The sequence below is a fragment of the Leguminivora glycinivorella genome, chromosome 4 (assembly GCF_023078275.1).
Source record: "Leguminivora glycinivorella isolate SPB_JAAS2020 chromosome 4, LegGlyc_1.1, whole genome shotgun sequence".
Classification (NCBI taxonomy): domain Eukaryota; kingdom Metazoa; phylum Arthropoda; class Insecta; order Lepidoptera; family Tortricidae; genus Leguminivora; species Leguminivora glycinivorella.
The window spans coordinates 7,299,995-7,316,641 of record NC_062974.1 but is presented as its reverse complement, the minus strand read 5'-3'; the positions used below and the strand labels follow the sequence as shown (position 1 = coordinate 7,316,641).

General features: G+C 39.7%; 2 protein-coding genes across 2 annotated transcripts in view; both read left to right on the top strand.

Annotated features, from left to right (window-relative positions):
• The window catches only part of LOC125225172 (Down syndrome cell adhesion molecule-like protein Dscam2), a 249,772-nt gene extending 240,397 nt beyond the window's left edge, over nucleotides 1-9,375 (top strand). Inside the window, exons 7-8 of the mRNA XM_048128749.1 lie at nucleotides 332-552; nucleotides 9,254-9,375. Coding sequence (XP_047984706.1) covers nucleotides 332-552; nucleotides 9,254-9,375 — 343 coding nt within the window. The remainder of the gene's footprint in view (nucleotides 1-331; nucleotides 553-9,253) is intronic.
• Nucleotides 9,376-9,379: 4 nt separating this feature from the next.
• The window catches only part of LOC125225608 (Down syndrome cell adhesion molecule-like protein Dscam2), a 50,115-nt gene continuing 42,847 nt past the window's right edge, over nucleotides 9,380-16,647 (top strand). The window contains exons 1-5 of the mRNA XM_048129394.1: nucleotides 9,380-9,500; nucleotides 14,699-14,852; nucleotides 15,275-15,426; nucleotides 15,579-15,669; nucleotides 16,405-16,571. Of these exons, the coding sequence (XP_047985351.1) occupies nucleotides 9,380-9,500; nucleotides 14,699-14,852; nucleotides 15,275-15,426; nucleotides 15,579-15,669; nucleotides 16,405-16,571 (685 nt within the window). The remainder of the gene's footprint in view (nucleotides 9,501-14,698; nucleotides 14,853-15,274; nucleotides 15,427-15,578; nucleotides 15,670-16,404; nucleotides 16,572-16,647) is intronic.

The window sequence follows — 16,647 nt, the reverse complement described above, 5'->3', positions numbered from 1 at the left end:
TATCTAATTGTTGGAGAGTGCTACGCACTGCAGTGCTGTAATAACGTATTAACAAATTTGGGTTATATGAGAGATACGCAGATTTCAGACCCAACAAGTTAATTTAAACGTACACTAACACCAGAACAATATCTGAAATATTTAATTTAGTTATATTAGTACGTCCGCCCGCGCCCATTGGCACAGCGAAGCACGTGTAAAATTCATCGATATTGGATATCCTTTACCTGTATACTGCCAATGATATTCACGTAGGTTCAAAATAGCCTGTTAAGTGCTGAATTGATTATTCTTAAAACAATATCCACAATAAAGTTTTCCTTGTCCACAGCTGGTACCGCGAGAGCGCCGGCGGCGTGCTGAGAGAACTCCGCGACGGCGAAGCGGGCGGGCGCTACACGCGCGCACGACGCGCTGGGCGTGCGCCGCGCCGACGTCCAAGATGGCGGCCGGTGGGCGTGTCGCGCGGCCAATGCGCACGGGCACATCACGCTGCGGCTGCAGCTCAACGTGCGCGCACACCTCACGACGCACGTGCAGCCACACACGCAGGTGAGGGTTAAACTTTTTGTATTTTTGGAAAACTCCCTAGCACTGCAGTGCTCTTTTACATACAGCAGTACTCAACCCTGTAGGATTCAAGCACGCACCTTAATACTGGACGCCTATGGTATTCTTCATACAGTAAGGTTAAGATCGCGCACAATTTGTACTTTTTTCTGGATTATAGCACTGACCTCAGGCAGTAATTAATTACATAGGCCCATTAGTTAATTATGTCTATTTATAAACAGCTTTTTTTTCTATTGAATACCTTCTCCGAGATGTCGTGGGATTTACACTCTCCAAACACTCACCAGATGGTAGTACGTTTCATGTGACTTTTGTAGCCTCTCTAAGAGCCTAGTCCCAATTTTTTTTAATAACGGTTACCAGTAAGCTACTCAGTGCATTCTTTATTCAGCACATTTCAGCACAAACAACGCAGACTGCACGTGCACACAACCTGCATTATTTGTAGAGGCTTCTATGATAAATTTTTGAGCAATCCGAATTTAAGCAAGCATTCTGTGTTGTCACACTGCTTGTCACTGGGAGCTAAAAGCATGTCGCCCGGGCACTTTTATGATTCAACTGGGTCTCGTGAGAGGAGAAACATCGCGAATTATCACGTAGGATTTGTAGGTAATACTTATACAAAATGGCCAAATATGATAGTATGTACTGTAAGTGTAGGTACAACTTGTCAAATGCTACGCTGCTACTATAGGATAATGACGCTTACAGTAAGCTTTATTTAATTAATGTAAAAAAATGCATTTTTTTTTATTTTGATAAGTATTTCACAGTTTCGTTTTCTTTCAACCCTTTATTTGCCAAGAGTGGCACTGAGACTTGAGTAGTTTCATGTGCTCTGCCTACCTCTTCATGGTATACAGGCGTGATTGTATGATAAGTATTTTTAGGGAATTTTAGGTCAATTGTATTCAGAATCACGAGCACTTTCAATCTCAATAGGAGACAAAAAGTGTTCCAGAATTTCCATACATTTTTGTTACTTTCCTCTTTTGTTACCCCACACAACATGTGCGGAAAATGGTACCTAAGAAAATAATAAAAAATCGTATGGGACAATTTTTTTACCTATTAGGATTGAAAAAGCTAGTGATTCTGAGTAGAAATAACATAATTTTTTTTTTCAGAATATAACATTTCATAAGTGGCGAAAAAAAGAACGCTCGTTTATGAGTGTATTTAATATTCCTACTTGAAATAGTTATTTGTTTTACAAGGGGGCAAAGTTGTATTTTCACGCCGAGTGTGGAATTGAAAAACGAGCAAGTGAAAGGATTCTATAGTTGAACCACGAGCGAAGCGAGTGGTTCGAGAATAGAATCCTGAACTTGAGAGTTTTTTAACACACGAGAAGTAAAATACATTTGCACCCGAGTGTAACACAAAACTTTTCCCCTCACTATAGCCACACCTCGGACACTGGCGATCAAATGTATGAAAGAGGCGCGTTCCCAGCACACATTCTAAGCTCGTGTAGGTGAACGCGTACCATACTTGTATGAGTGAGATATGACAGGTCGACTGTTCGCATATTTGACAGGCGGTAACTGTGAGGTAACCGAGAGGGGGTGGGCGGCATTTTCAGCGGGGAGCGGGAGTGGCCATACTGTACGATAGTACTCTTTATTATACTGTGCTATAGCGAGGAAACTACAACGCAAAAAATGCGTTTATCACTGCTTCCAGTTCCACAGGTGGTAAATCATCATTATTACTAGATTCACCTACTTTTATCAATTTTAAAGCAGTTAATTTGACTTTATTCAAGGTCAAATTACTTTACCCACTAGTGGATAAAATGCGTTTTTACCCGCTTTAAAGGACAAAACACGTGTTTCCGAGCTAGTGAGGGGAAAAATAAATTATCTTTATCATACAAATCCTAGCCAAAGTGACAATCGTTCACGCGCCTTTATGTATCGGTACGACAGAGCCAGTTGCGTACGTACTTCTCTTTGTTTCACTCATAATGAAATTTAGTTATATATATTGCTTGAAAGGTTCGTAAAAGCAGATTAGGGATAATGAATGAAAATACGGCTTAATGGATTATTCATTACATTAAATTCCAAATATACCCACGTAATTTAATATGTGTATCAAAGTAGTATTAAATTTACAGGTATTTTTCCTTCAATAAAATATTAATGTAATAATGTGGGTATGTAACATACATAACAAAATACGAATAATTTAGTTGAAGAGACAAAAAGCCTTTATCAACTCAATTTGCGTATTTTACGTATTAAAAGACAAGTCACATAACAATCTAATAACATTCATGAATAAAGGGATACTCGCACAAAAAGAGCAAAGCTACAAGAGAACTTAATAAAATTCTATCCCAAGCTAGCCTAGCCGAATTGACAATCATCGACACTGCATAGCAATTGAAACGCAGCCTGGCTCTATCGCGTTACTACAGAAGAGCGGTAGAGAGAGCTACGAAGCGTAAACGATTACGATCGTGTCGTTGGCTAGGTACTTTGAATCCTAAAGTGAAATAAATAAAAGTAAGTTTATATTGCTTTGAAGTTAACATAGCGAGGAAATAAGATAAGGGAAACAATATTGCTTTCGGCATTAGTAGGAAATCGTAATTTGAATGTTTTTTTTTCGTAATTCGTTTATCGAGATAAAATCTCTTTCGGGCAAGCTATTCGATTAGAAAATCAAATTAAATAAATGTGCCCACAAAGCGTGATGCTTTTATGCTGAATAAATTGTATAATTTTATATTGATATTTAATTCCTGACAACATTATTAAATCGATCAAAACAGTTTTTTTTTCAATAGTCACTAACGTAACAAAACAATGCTTCACACAAAGTTCTAGATGTCTAATACCATTATAAATTTATAATAATAGTTAAGTCACGTTTCCTTAAACAAAAACAACCTAATAATTGACTTATATCAAAGACATAATTATGTAACTCCGTATAGACGGATAAAGTCTAAGAAAAAAGCGTACCTCAGAACCATAATGAAAAAGGTACGCTGGCCAAGATGGCGTTACACCTTTGGGGAACGCTCGGCTAGATGGCGCTAATAAAAATATTTGACATTTTAACACATATCAAGCTAAGAATATGGGCCAAATAGTCAAAACTGAGGTTCAAAAGTTTTAAGCTTGTGTCGAGAGATGGCAGTCTATGCACTGTGATTACAAATTTTACTTTGACAGTAACTCTCTATAATACTCGATCCTCTTTGCTTATATTGACGTCCGAATTTGACGTAACATGGGTAACAGCTATTTTAAAAAAAGAATTACTATGCTCATAGCATCACAGCAGACAACCAAAATATAACTTTTTTATGCAATAAAAGGGTGCGGAAGGTCGCAGTAAGCAAACGTCCCCAGAGGTAACTAATATGTCCTTTCCGACCCGACTGGGTGTCTAGCCAACATCACAATCGCTTACGATCCGTAGCGTGTCGTAGCTAGCTCTCCCTATAACACTTCTGTGTGCGAGTGTGCGTAGCTGAATGCACAAACGTGGCACAAACGCTCACGATAATATCTCTTTCGTAGCTATCTATCTCTATCGCTCTTGCGTATTGGCGCGACAGAGTCAGGTACCGTAGCCGAATGGCATTTCTGCGACGCGAAACGAAAACGAAACGCCGCGAAACGCCTACGAGCGTTTCGTTTCGTGAGCGTTTGTGCCATTCGGCTACGTACCCAGATTACATTTCTGCGGCGATTCGATTTCGTTTTACGCCGCAGAACTACTTTTCGGCTACGCCTCCTGTAGTGGTGCGACAGAGCCAGACAGCGTTTCGACCGCCACGTAGCGTCAACGATTGTCACTTCGGCTATGCCGCCTGGCCGGTGGGGTCAAGGCATAATATATTTTCGTTCCTTACACGTGTTTTCGTCGTGAATTGTGTTACTATGACTGAATTAGCCGAAAATGTGACTGTAAGGACTTGTAATTGCTTTTATTTAAAAGAAAAGTAATCTTATCATTTAATTATATTTTTTTAAGAAAATTACATAATACAAGCTTCTTATAATATGTAGATAATACATGGAGTCTTGTATTTCACATGAACCCTTGTGTGAACATATGAAAGTTAAGGTGGGTATTTGATCCCCTTATCACAAATATGTAATTCATACACTTATTGTCACCTGCAATAATTTACAATGTGAATGTTTTTTTTATTTCGTTATAAGAAAAGAAAACTTACAATAAAGTTTTGTATTATGTCATAGGTAAGGTAAAGTCAAAAATATGTATCACTAATCAATGTAATATACACTACGATTAAGATGCTAAGGTACATATTTTTTCACCACACCAACTGGTAAAGGCTTTCTTTGCTGTTCGAAAACAGATAGCAAAATTGCATTTTATCCACAAGAGTGCAAAGTAATTTCATACAAATTTTAACTTATTTAAAATTGCAAACGGTCTGCTCCGAGACCACGGGGACAATGCCGTCCTTGAAAGGTCGGAGGTTAGTGTTTAAAACATAGTAAATACGCGATTAAGTCCCGTTTGCAATTTTAAATATGTGTAAAAATCGTGAAAGTTTGAATCAAATTTTAACTTGATGTCTAAAGCTGGGTGTTGGAATATACGTATAAATGATGATTTTGAATCATAAACGTTAAATAAATTGCAGTATTTTATTTATTTTGATGTTTTACAGTTCATATTTTCATAGTGGTGGTGTGGTGAAAAATTTTGTGTGGCAAAGTTTGTTTAACCTTCGTGCCATGATACCCTCGCAACGCTCAAGATGCCACTTTTTGAACCACTGGCTACGCCCGCGGTTCAATATTGGAATCTTTCTCTTGTTCGGGTATCAATATTGGCACGTGCGGTTAAACAACAACTTTTGCCTTGTAAAACAAATAACTATTATATGGGATTGCAAACTTTTAATATAACAAACCCCGAAAACACATAAAAAAGTATTTTCTAACCATACATAATCATCTCTCGCCTCGCTAAAGCCCGCTCAAGACTAAACGCGCGAATCACGGCGCTACGCCGCGAATGCTAGTGTGGAACTTTCTGCGTATCGAACCATAAACAGCCGAAAGTTCATATTTATTAGTCAATTGACATTTACTTCACAGTTTCGTTTTCTTTCAACCTCTTATTTGCCAAGAGTGGCACTGAAACTTTAGCAGTTTCATGTGCTCTGCCTACCCCTTTATGGAATACAGGCGTGATTGTATGTATGTATATATGACATTTACTTATAGGTTAACATTCATTTATTATTCACTATGGTACGAGTATCTATGTAAAGGGCTCTAAGCGGCTCTTACAAAAATATATATTTAAACTAGCCTTTGCCCGCGGCTTTGCTCACGTTAGAAAGAGACAGAAAGTAGCCTATGTCACTCTCCATCCCTTCAACTATCTCCAATTAAAAAATCACTTCAATTTGTCGCTCCGTTTTGCCGTGAAAGACCGACAAACTAACAGACACACACACTTTCTCATTTATAATATTAGTATGGATTAGTATGAATTAGAATGATAAATCAAGAAATACTGTTTTGATTGATGGAGTGTAACAAGGCCTGTCCTTGGCCAAGACTTAGTCTTGTGGTCTGAAGATGCCTAGATATGACCTGAAGGATTTCATTTAAAACCGAATAAATTAACGGCCAGGCAGGCAAGTGTGGTCGCGCGATAAATGATAAAACATCAGGCCGTCCCTATCGTACTTACAAATCGTGCGATAGGGACGGCCTGATGTTTTGTCATATATCACGCGACCGTGCTTGCCTGCCTGGAACTAGGTATTTTATTGCTATAGCTAAATTGTTTACCAACAACCTGCTACAGTTAATGCTTCTTTCCTTATGAATTAGATAAGCACTGCTTAAGTAGCTACTTAGATAAAAATTTAAATTAATACCTTTATTAAATAAAATACCTACAATGTAAACGAGCGACAACGGCGGCAGATATACCGTTAGCGGTTTTCGCTCGCTGTTCCAATGTAAACAAATAGTATACAAGTATTCTTAACCCCCGACGCAAAAACGACGGGGTGTTATAAGTTTGACGTGTCTGTCTGTCTGTCTGTTTGTCTGTCTGTCTGTGTGTGTGTCTGTCTGTGGCATCTTAGCTCCCGAACGGATGAACCGATTTAGATTTAGTTTTTTTTTGTCTGAAAGTTAAGTTAGTCGGGAGTGTTCTTAGCCATGTTTCATAAAAATCGATCTACTATGTCGCTGTCGAGGGTTTTTTTCAAAATTTTAATTTTGTAGTTAGGTTATTACATAAATAAATAAAATAAAAAAATGCGAAGCTTCCGACGGTATAAGGCTTAACCTTATTTGAGCTACTATACAATTTGGTGACAAACCAGTTGTTACTAAACTTCGAAGATTGATTCATATTAAGTACCATGACAAATAGGTATTTGTCATAATATGCCAAATGTGTCCACCGCAATTAAGTATAAACCAACATGTACGTTAACCCCAAAAATAATAGAGCCCGACCAAACTTGATGTGTTTTTATAATAAATTGTCGCGTTTTTCCATTTGGCGTTAAAGCTGCGGTTTGTGAAGTTATAGAATGCTTGCACAGGATTGGCCGATATGAAATCGATTCGAATGAGTGGCATAATATGAAATCGATTTTTGACGAAATCGTTTTAATTCGTGACAAAGGCATTTATTTTAACTTTAAAACTCCCGTGAGACTCATACATATTAAAAATATTTTAAGCGGGTTACTCACGTATTAGGTCGATATAGCGTTCGACATGTTTCAACATAGTGGGTAGCTCCGATCTCGCTGTATTTCGGACAATCGATATTCTGCAAGATAAAGGGAACCCGTCTATGTGTGTGTCATCGTCTGTCTGTGGCATCGTAGCTCCCAAACGGATGAACCGGTTTCGATTTAGTTTGTTTTGGGTTGAAAGCTGAGTTAGTCGGGAGTGTTCTTAGCCATGGTTCATAAAAATCGGTCCACTATGTCACCGTCGGGGGTTTTTTCAAAATTTTAATTTTGTGGTTATTAATTTCTACTCTTTTTGATCAGACTGTAATCGTCTACACCGCAACCGCTAAACAATTTTTGCTACTAATTGTACCTCCCGTCACTGTGAGATACATATATTATGAGCGATCAAGGTGCTCACAAATACCTACCTGAACGCATCTATTTTGAACACATCGAGCACTTCAAAATGTGATGGCATAGTACGTAAATACACACTCCTAATAAAATTGCCGAGTGTTTTGTCACACTTAAAATTCTTCACATGTTACAAATCTTCAGCTGAAGCAGCAGTAAGACCGAACGGTCCCTTTCTGATTGTTTCAATTGGGTCGGACGACGCAAACATTTGTTCGGGGTGCTCCTGACCCTTTAGGAACAAGGAATTGCAAATGAGATTGAAGAACGGTGGGCTATAGGTCACATTAATTTTTAAACAACCTCACCTTGATGAATAGTTTTGAATAAAACGGCTATTTTATTTGGGTAGCTCGTGATTTACATACATTGACTTAAGGATTTCCTTCACTTCGCTACCTAAATATATTGTATCATGGGCTTACCTTCTCTGACTCAGTGACCCAAGGTGTGTCTTAGCCTCTTTTTAAAGATTAAAGGGGTGTCCAAATTTCAATAATTACCCCCTTATTCATAAACGTTCACTAAAGTTATAAAGCCGATTAAGTTCGTTTGTCGCTTTTCAACGTATTGGTGTGATAGAAAGGGACAAACGAACTTTATCGGCTTGATAACTTTAGTGAACGTTTATGAATAAGGGGGTTAGGCTGTACGAAGAAATCGTTTTTAGGGTTCCGTACCTCAAAGAGGAAAAACGGAACCCTTATTTGCAATAGGAATCCATTGCGCATGCAGCTCTGTTTAAAGTCCTGGTGTCCAGGATTTCAGCAGAAAAAATATGATTCATAAGTGTGAAGCCTGGTCACTATCTTTGTATGAAGGTAGATCGCTCTTTAGCGATAAGACCGCCTCTCGTTTTACCTCTTAAGTTGTTGTTTATACTTGCTATGTTGTTTCGTGTATTGAGGTGTGCAATAAAGAGTATTTGTATTGTATTGTATTGTAGTTATACTGTATATTATCAGATATTACTGATATAGTTTTAACAAACTTCCACATTAAACTAGATTTATTAGATCCGTCGCTACGTCAATAATCCGAGCATGACTTTCGGTGGAGTTTTGATCACAATATTATCATAGCACAATGTAGACAGTGTATCTAGCGCTGCGAAAGTTTATGTGCGCTACAGGGGGCTTAGTGGCATAGACAAAGTTTTAGTCCATTAATGGCCACTCTAACTCTAATGTTGCGTTACTGGAGAACTTGGAAGTTTAATAGAAGCTCAACATGTGGACACTAATTTAGCTTTCAAACTTAACAGATGTTAATCCGTTAGGCTATTTTTTTTTATTCTTACTCTTCTCTCTCAATCTAAAAACTTCAACCCTTCTTGCAAGTTCAGCTACTATTTTAATCGATATTGTAACCTAAGTAAGTTTTGTAAAGGTCGGTGCATTATTCGGCCCGTCTAATTCATTTAAAAGAACAGTCTAAAGGTGAACTTGGGGAGAGGTTTTTTGCCTGCCTCACATTAGCTTCACATTTCCATAGCAATCCTAAAAAGTTATACACAGAACCCATTAAAATATCTTGATTCTTTTCTAGGTGGTGAACAGTGGTGGCACTGCCACCATCAACTGCTCATGGAGCGGTTGGCCTTCGCCGAGGCTAGAATGGCTCCACAACGGTGTTCCACTCGGGGCTGGCGTGTCGGGAGGTCGTGTTAGAATCATGGGACATGGGGAGCAGCTGGTCATATCGGCCGTCCACCGGGCGGATAAGGGCGTGTACCAGTGTATGGCGAGGAATGAGAGGGACTCGGCGCAAGCCAGCGCTGAGTTGCGGTTAGGAGGTTAGTCTGAGTTGCAATATTACCCCTCCCAGATCTTAAGAACTACTTAAAAAAACCATTGATGTTAAAGGCTTATTACAGAGTCGAGGACTATTTGACAGACAATCATGCATGGCTCGAACCAGAAACTACAAAAACCAGAAACTACAGTGTATTGAGCGGGGTCATTGACCCCTGCATAAGTGAAAAATAATGTCACCCAAAAAGACTTTAGTAAAATGCTCTAAATGTAATATTGTAATAAGTGAAGTGCTGTGTTTCGTGCAAAATAGGCTGGATGTTATGAATGATATAAACATTGTTCAAATCTGTACCTCGGCGTTTTCGGTGAAAGAGCTAGAAAATGCAAAAAGTCTCCTTTTTCAAGCTGTACCGGAGAGTAAAAGGCAGATAGTGAGAAAGAATGCGGGCAAAGAAATTAGAATTGTTGAAGATATTATCGAGTTGTTTAGAAATACAAACTCTCAGAGCTTGCCATTGTTTGTTGCTCGCGATTTAAAAAAGCTGCCCCCTGTTAACTTTGACCATGTTGATGTTACGCAAATACTTCGGGACTTAAACCAACTCAAATTCGAAATACAAACCGTTAAAGATAATTACGCGACTCAAACACAAGTGCAAAAACTGATAAATGACGTGGATATATTAAAAAGTAATTCTCAAGACAGGGAACGACGTGATAGTAATAATGTAAACAGACGGAGAGGAGCATACAGATTACAAGACAGTTTTAATAGTTATAATTTGGACAGCGGACCGGTAGGTATGCCGCACTTTACACCGGTTTTAAAAAGGTCGACGGTGGATATCACTAACGGCGAAGATAAGGATCAAGTGCAGTGCTCGCTCTCGCTTGCACCCGCGGGGTGCAGTACTTGTAGCGAATCAACTGTCGCGCCTCACTTGTCGAATGATACATTAGAAGAGCTCGGGTCAGAGTTCGTGGAGGCGAGCACCGCGGTTTCGAACGAGCCGAAATCGTCTCAGGCGCAGGTAATTGCGGCTGAGGTACCTGTGACGGAGCCGATAAGAAATGCGGCCGTTAATGACGTAGCGAATAGCGGGAAACAGGCAACCACCGATGCGACTGTGAGTGAATCGTGTAACTACAACTTAAATAATCAAAGTAATGGAGTTGTGAATGTTGCTCAGAGAACAATGGCGGATATAGTACGAGAGGGTGGTAGTTTTCATGACAATAAAGATGAAGGCTGGATTGCAGTACAAAGACATAGACTGAGAAATCGCTTTATGGCAAGTACAGGAAAGGCAAATAACAAATCGAGTGGGACTTTCAAGGCTGCCGTGACAAGGATTCCATTTTATATATATAACGTGGATAAGGATACATGTATCAAGGATATTGAAAGTTATGTATATAAGATGACGTCTGTGAGCATTGTGCCCGAGAAAATTCAAATGAGACAACCGAAAGATTATGTTGCATACAAGTTTTATATACCTAACAACAAACTTGCATTGTTTATGGATGAAAACCTATGGCCTGACGGAGTAGCGTTTAGGCAATATGTGAATTTCAGTAAAAGATATAGTCGTCCTGTTAGTTCTCCTGTTCAAGGCTAAGTTTGAAGTTGTAGCAAATATATTATAATATATGGATCAGAGCTCTCGGACTAAATTTATTACGTTTAACTGTAAGAGTATCAAACGATCGTGGGACTGTGTGAGATTGCTATGTAAACAAAATGATATCGTGGCACTGCAGGAGACTTGGCTTATGTCGCATGATTTGGAGATTTTAGGTAATATTGACCCTGACTTTGGTTTCACCGGGAAATCAGCGGTGGACTCTGCGGCTGGCATTATTCGAGGTAGGCCCTTTGGGGGAGTAGCTATATTGTGGCGTAAAAGTGTTTTTCGTCAAGTATCCGTTATACCCTGTAAAAGTGAACGAATTACGGCTATAAAAGTAGTTGTGCGTGATAGTCCGGTGTTGGTAGTCTGCGTCTATATGCCTACAGATTCTAGAGATAATCTTTTGGAGTTTAGTGAATGCTTGAGCGAAATTGCGGCTATTGTTGAACAGTGTGATGTGGGGCCAGTATTTATACTAGGAGACCTAAACGCTCATCCTGGCGAGTTATTCGGTGATGAAATGTTGAATTTTTGTAATGATCAAAAATGGTCGTGTGTTGACATGCAGTTTTTTGGGGAAAAATCTGATACTTATACTTTTATAAGCGAGGCCCACGGTTCTAGTCGATGGCTCGACCACTGCCTAGTGACTGATTCCGCTAGTAAATTGGTAGAAAATGTAAAAATTCTGCACGACATATTTTGGTCAGATCATTTTCCAATGGAGATACAATGTAATCTAGATATAATTCGACCTAGGAAATTAATGACATATATAATAAAAAACAATGTTATATGGGGAAATAGGAATTCACTTGAGATAGATAAGTATAAAAAATTATGTCAAAGGTCGCTTAAACAAATAGATTTTCCTCAGGAGCTTAGTAGCTGTTGCGATAAAATGTGTGACAACCCTGACCACAGGCAAGTGATAGATTTATTGTATGAAAGAATAATTATATCCCTGTCCCAGGCTGCTAGCGACGGTCGCGAACTGATACGAAATGTTCGGGGTAGAAATAGAGCTGGCTGGAATGACCACATAAAGGATGCCCACTCGGAGGCTCGTCGTAGCTTTCTCAAATGGGTAAATTACGGTAGGCCAACCACTGGTCCACTATATTGTGAAATGATTAAAACCAAAAAATGTTTTAAAAATAAACTCAGATTCCATCAGAATAACGAGGAACAAACAAAAATGGACAAACTCGTTAATTCTCATAAAGAAAAAGATTTTAAAATGTTTTGGAAAGAAACTAACAATTTGAAGCCCAAGGTGGGTATCCCAGTGTGCGTGGGTGGTTATGAAAACCAGAAAGATATAGCCAACTTGTTTCAAAACCATTTCTGTACAAAGCCCAGGCTGACCAGCGTTGAGCAGGATCTGGATGCTGCTGCTCAGTGTGCAAGCTTTCCTATTCTCATTACAGCTAAAGATGTTGCCTCTGTAATAAAGAAAATGACTCGGGGGAAATCTCCAGGGCACGATGGGCTAAGCATCGAGCACCTGCAACACGCTGGCCACCATATATACAGGCTGTTAGCTATGTTTTTTACTTTTGGATTAAGACACTCCTACTTACCGGATGCGCTTCTAAAAACTATTGTTGTACCGATATTAAAAAATAGAACAGGTGATGTGTCTGATATTAATAATTATAGACCAATCTCTTTGAGTACAATTATCGCAAAGGTTCTTGACGGTGTGCTGGAGCGTCACCTCAGGGGCTACGCAAATCTTGACGATAGACAGTTTGGGTTTCGAGCGGGTATGTCCACAGAGAGTGCTATTTTGGTTCTAAAGCACACCGTCAGGTACTACACTGACAGGAGAACACCCGTCTGCGCTGCGTTTCTTGATCTTTCGAAAGCTTTCGACCTGGTACTGTATGAAAAACTATGGGAGAAGTTGCGTAAGGCTGGTCTGCCTCAGGAACTTATTATGTTGTTAAAATATTGGTACAACTACCAGCATAATTTCGTTAAGTGGGGGGTGTCGGTCTCGGACGGGTATAAGGCTCAATGTGGAGTGAGACAAGGAGGTTTAACATCTCCATTGCTATTTAACATTTATGTTAATCAGCTGATCGTGGAGCTCAGCAGCACCATGGTTGGCTGTTCAATCGGAGGCAAAATGGTGAACAATATAAGTTACGCCGACGATATGGTGCTGCTGAGTCCTTCGATCAGTGCAATGAATAAACTGCTAAAGGTGTGTGATTCGTACGCTGAGTCTCACGGGCTCATCTATAATATTAAAAAAAGTGAAATGCTTATATTTCGAGCTGGTAACAAGACCCTACCTATAGTTGAGCCGGTGACACTTGGAGGTGTTGCTTTGGGCAGGGTGTCCAGTGTCAAGTACCTTGGACATATACTGACCGAAACTTTGAAGGATGATGCGGATATTGAAAGGGAGCGCAGGGCGCTGGCTGTGAGAGCAAATATGTTGATTCGCAGGTTCGCACGTTGTACAGTGGAGGTCAAGAAGACATTGTTTATGTCTTATTGTCAATCATTCTACACGTGCAGCCTGTGGATCAATTATACGAAGCGCGCTTACAGTGCCCTGCGTGTCCAATTCAACAATGGGTTTAGGATGTTGTTGGGGCTGTCACGCTTTTGCAGTGCCTCTGGCATGTTTGCGGAAGCACGCATGGACGATTTCTACGCCATAATGAGGAAAAGAGTCGCTTCTCAAACAAATCGCCTGCGGGATAGCTCCAACAGCTTGCTGGCCGATATCGCCAGTAGATTGGACAGTCCATTTGCTAGACACTGGGCGTCCCTTCATTGTCCTGTATACCAAGACCCAAAGTAGTAGGTAATAGTTTGTCAATAGGTTAATTAGGTTAGAATGTACTAACACTAGTCATGTAAGTCTGTAATTAACACTCTATGGGCAAATTGGCCTGAAATAAAGCATTATTATTATTATTATTATAAAAAACGAATAGCAATTAAAATAATTGTATTATGTGTAGAGGACACAGTAAGAAAGCACATCAAATATTTTATGTTGTGTAAAGTACATATTTAATGACATTCAGATTCAGATTCAGATCATTTATTCATAAAAGTAAAATATTTATACGTCAATTTATAATACATAGTATAGTCATATACATGCAGATCATTGAGATTTATGTTATCTTTTTCTTCTGTGACAATTTGATATGTTTTCTCTGAAGAAGAATGACGTATTATTAAGCTATAATATAATTTATTGAAAAGAATTTCCATAGAGTACCTAGTCTGTTAATATTTTTTTTGATGAAGACTTTTGCATGTTAAATTGTATCTTTTTATTTAATGCATGTTAATTATAAGATGTAATGTTTTGAAAAGAAGTGGCCCGCCGAGTTTCTTGGGGCGGTCCCATAGTGGGATACCCTCCTCCCAACTGAAGGGGGACTAAAATCTTCTCGAGGCTGAGGCGTAGGGTTAAAGCCAGCGTAGTTTTATTTGACGTTCATATGATGCGCATTGTACTACTTGAAAAGTAAATATTTCATTTTCATTTCATTAGCACTTCACTACTTACTTTGCTCAATCCTAACTCACTTTAAACTACTTAAAGTAAATATGTGTTTTTTCACCAGACACCGCACCAGAACTCCAGTACACATTCATAGAACAAGTCCTCAGGCCAGGGCAGGTGGTGACCCTCAAGTGCTCGGCCGCAGGATCGCCGCCCCCGCACTTTACTTGGATGCTGGACGGCCAGACCCTCAACACAATGGCTAAGGGACATCGGTAAGTCCATCGATCCTATTTTAGTCAGGTGAGAGCCAATATTCGCATCACATTGGACATGAAATTTCATACAACGCCATTAAAATAAATAAATATTATAGGACATTCTTACACAAATTGATTAAACAAACGAAATCTTTTGTGTTTGGGTCGCTCCAAAAAAATTGTAGTCCAGTTGAAATCAGTATTAAGAAAATTTACTAGCAGGCCAAAGGGCTCGTAATTAGGGTCATCGAGAAAGTTACATAAGTTTTTTTTTTATACCATGTCGGTGGCAACAGGTATACGGTCCGCCTGATGTAAAGCGGTCACCGTAACCTAATGGACGCATGCAACTCAAGGGGTGTCACATGCGCGTTGCCGACCCATTAGAAACTAGAAATTTCGAAACATACCTTATAATTATTTTTATCTGTGTCCAGTTACAGCGTAGAACAGTTTGCGACCAAAACCAATGACGTAGTGAGTTACCTTAACATCTCGGCGGTGAGGTCAGACGATGGCGGCCTCTACACATGCAAGGCGGCCAACTCTCTCGGCGAAGTCTCACACACCTCTAGGCTTAATATTTATGGTACGTTGTGGAAACTTAATATCTGTGTAGCTTATTACTGTTACCTTAGGCGACCTGATAACGTGACGATATAAATATTTCTGATAAGTGCGATGCGACGCGTACGATAAAATGTAACTATCAAGGAAGTTATGGTGTTATTTTTTTCCCAGGTCCACCATACGTCCGTTCCGTGGGCCCAATCAGAGCTGTAGCCGGCCGGGAGCTAGTAATGTACTGCCCTTACTCGGGTTATCCGATCAGGTACCTAAGAGCTTACTTTTGTTAGTAAGGTACAGCGGGGCAAATCTCGACTGGGGGGCAAATGTAACTGGTCCATTTTTCCATGTTTTACAATGTTTGCGTTATTAAATACAGTGTCCACCAACCGGTTATACATGGTAGGCGTGTTCAGTGGATACCTACATGTAGAACTCAACATAATAATGGAAAAAATGGATCAGTTACAATTGCCCCCCCAGTCGAGATTTGCCCCGCTGTACCTTATCTACATTTATAAATTCGTACCTATAGATCATGTCATTCACGAAGACAAGTGCCTTGATTGGATTGTCATTTTATTAACCCATGCAGTGCCAATCATGTCGCGCTGTCATTTTGACTCTGCGAGGCATTTACGCCGCATACATGAAAATCCATTTTATTCGGTTACGACGTAGTAATACGACTGTAGCTCAGCGGTAAATGTGTTAAAGGTGAGGTTTGCAACTCATCATGAATTACTCGATATTAGTTACTCCGTAGCACGTTGGTACTTACGATTACGATTGCACATCGGTTTTTCGTCTTCGTAGAGTGTTGTCTCTTTCTTGCTTATATGACGTTAATTGTCTGATTGTCTCTTTCCAAAGACCGATGTGCATTCTTTATCTCCGTTTACTGTACTCGTAGCATAGTCCCGTAGCAAGTCGGTGATGTAGCGCAATGCGTTCGTAGACCCGTGAATCCTGTAATGCTAATCCGTTATTCTTGTTACAGTTCAGTGAAATGGGAGCGGGACGGTAGCCCAGTAGAATGGGATGGTAATATGGAAGGGGCATTGCGTGTGTCGCGAGTAGATCCCTCACAGGCCGGCGCCTACATGTGCACTGTGACCGGCCCACATGGAGAGATAGCTCGCCGAGAGTTACAGCTTGTTGTTAGCAGTGAGTACAAGTACTACTGATAGATTACAGTCATCGGAACGAGAGGTAACTCCATTAAAATGGAAAAATCTTAGAT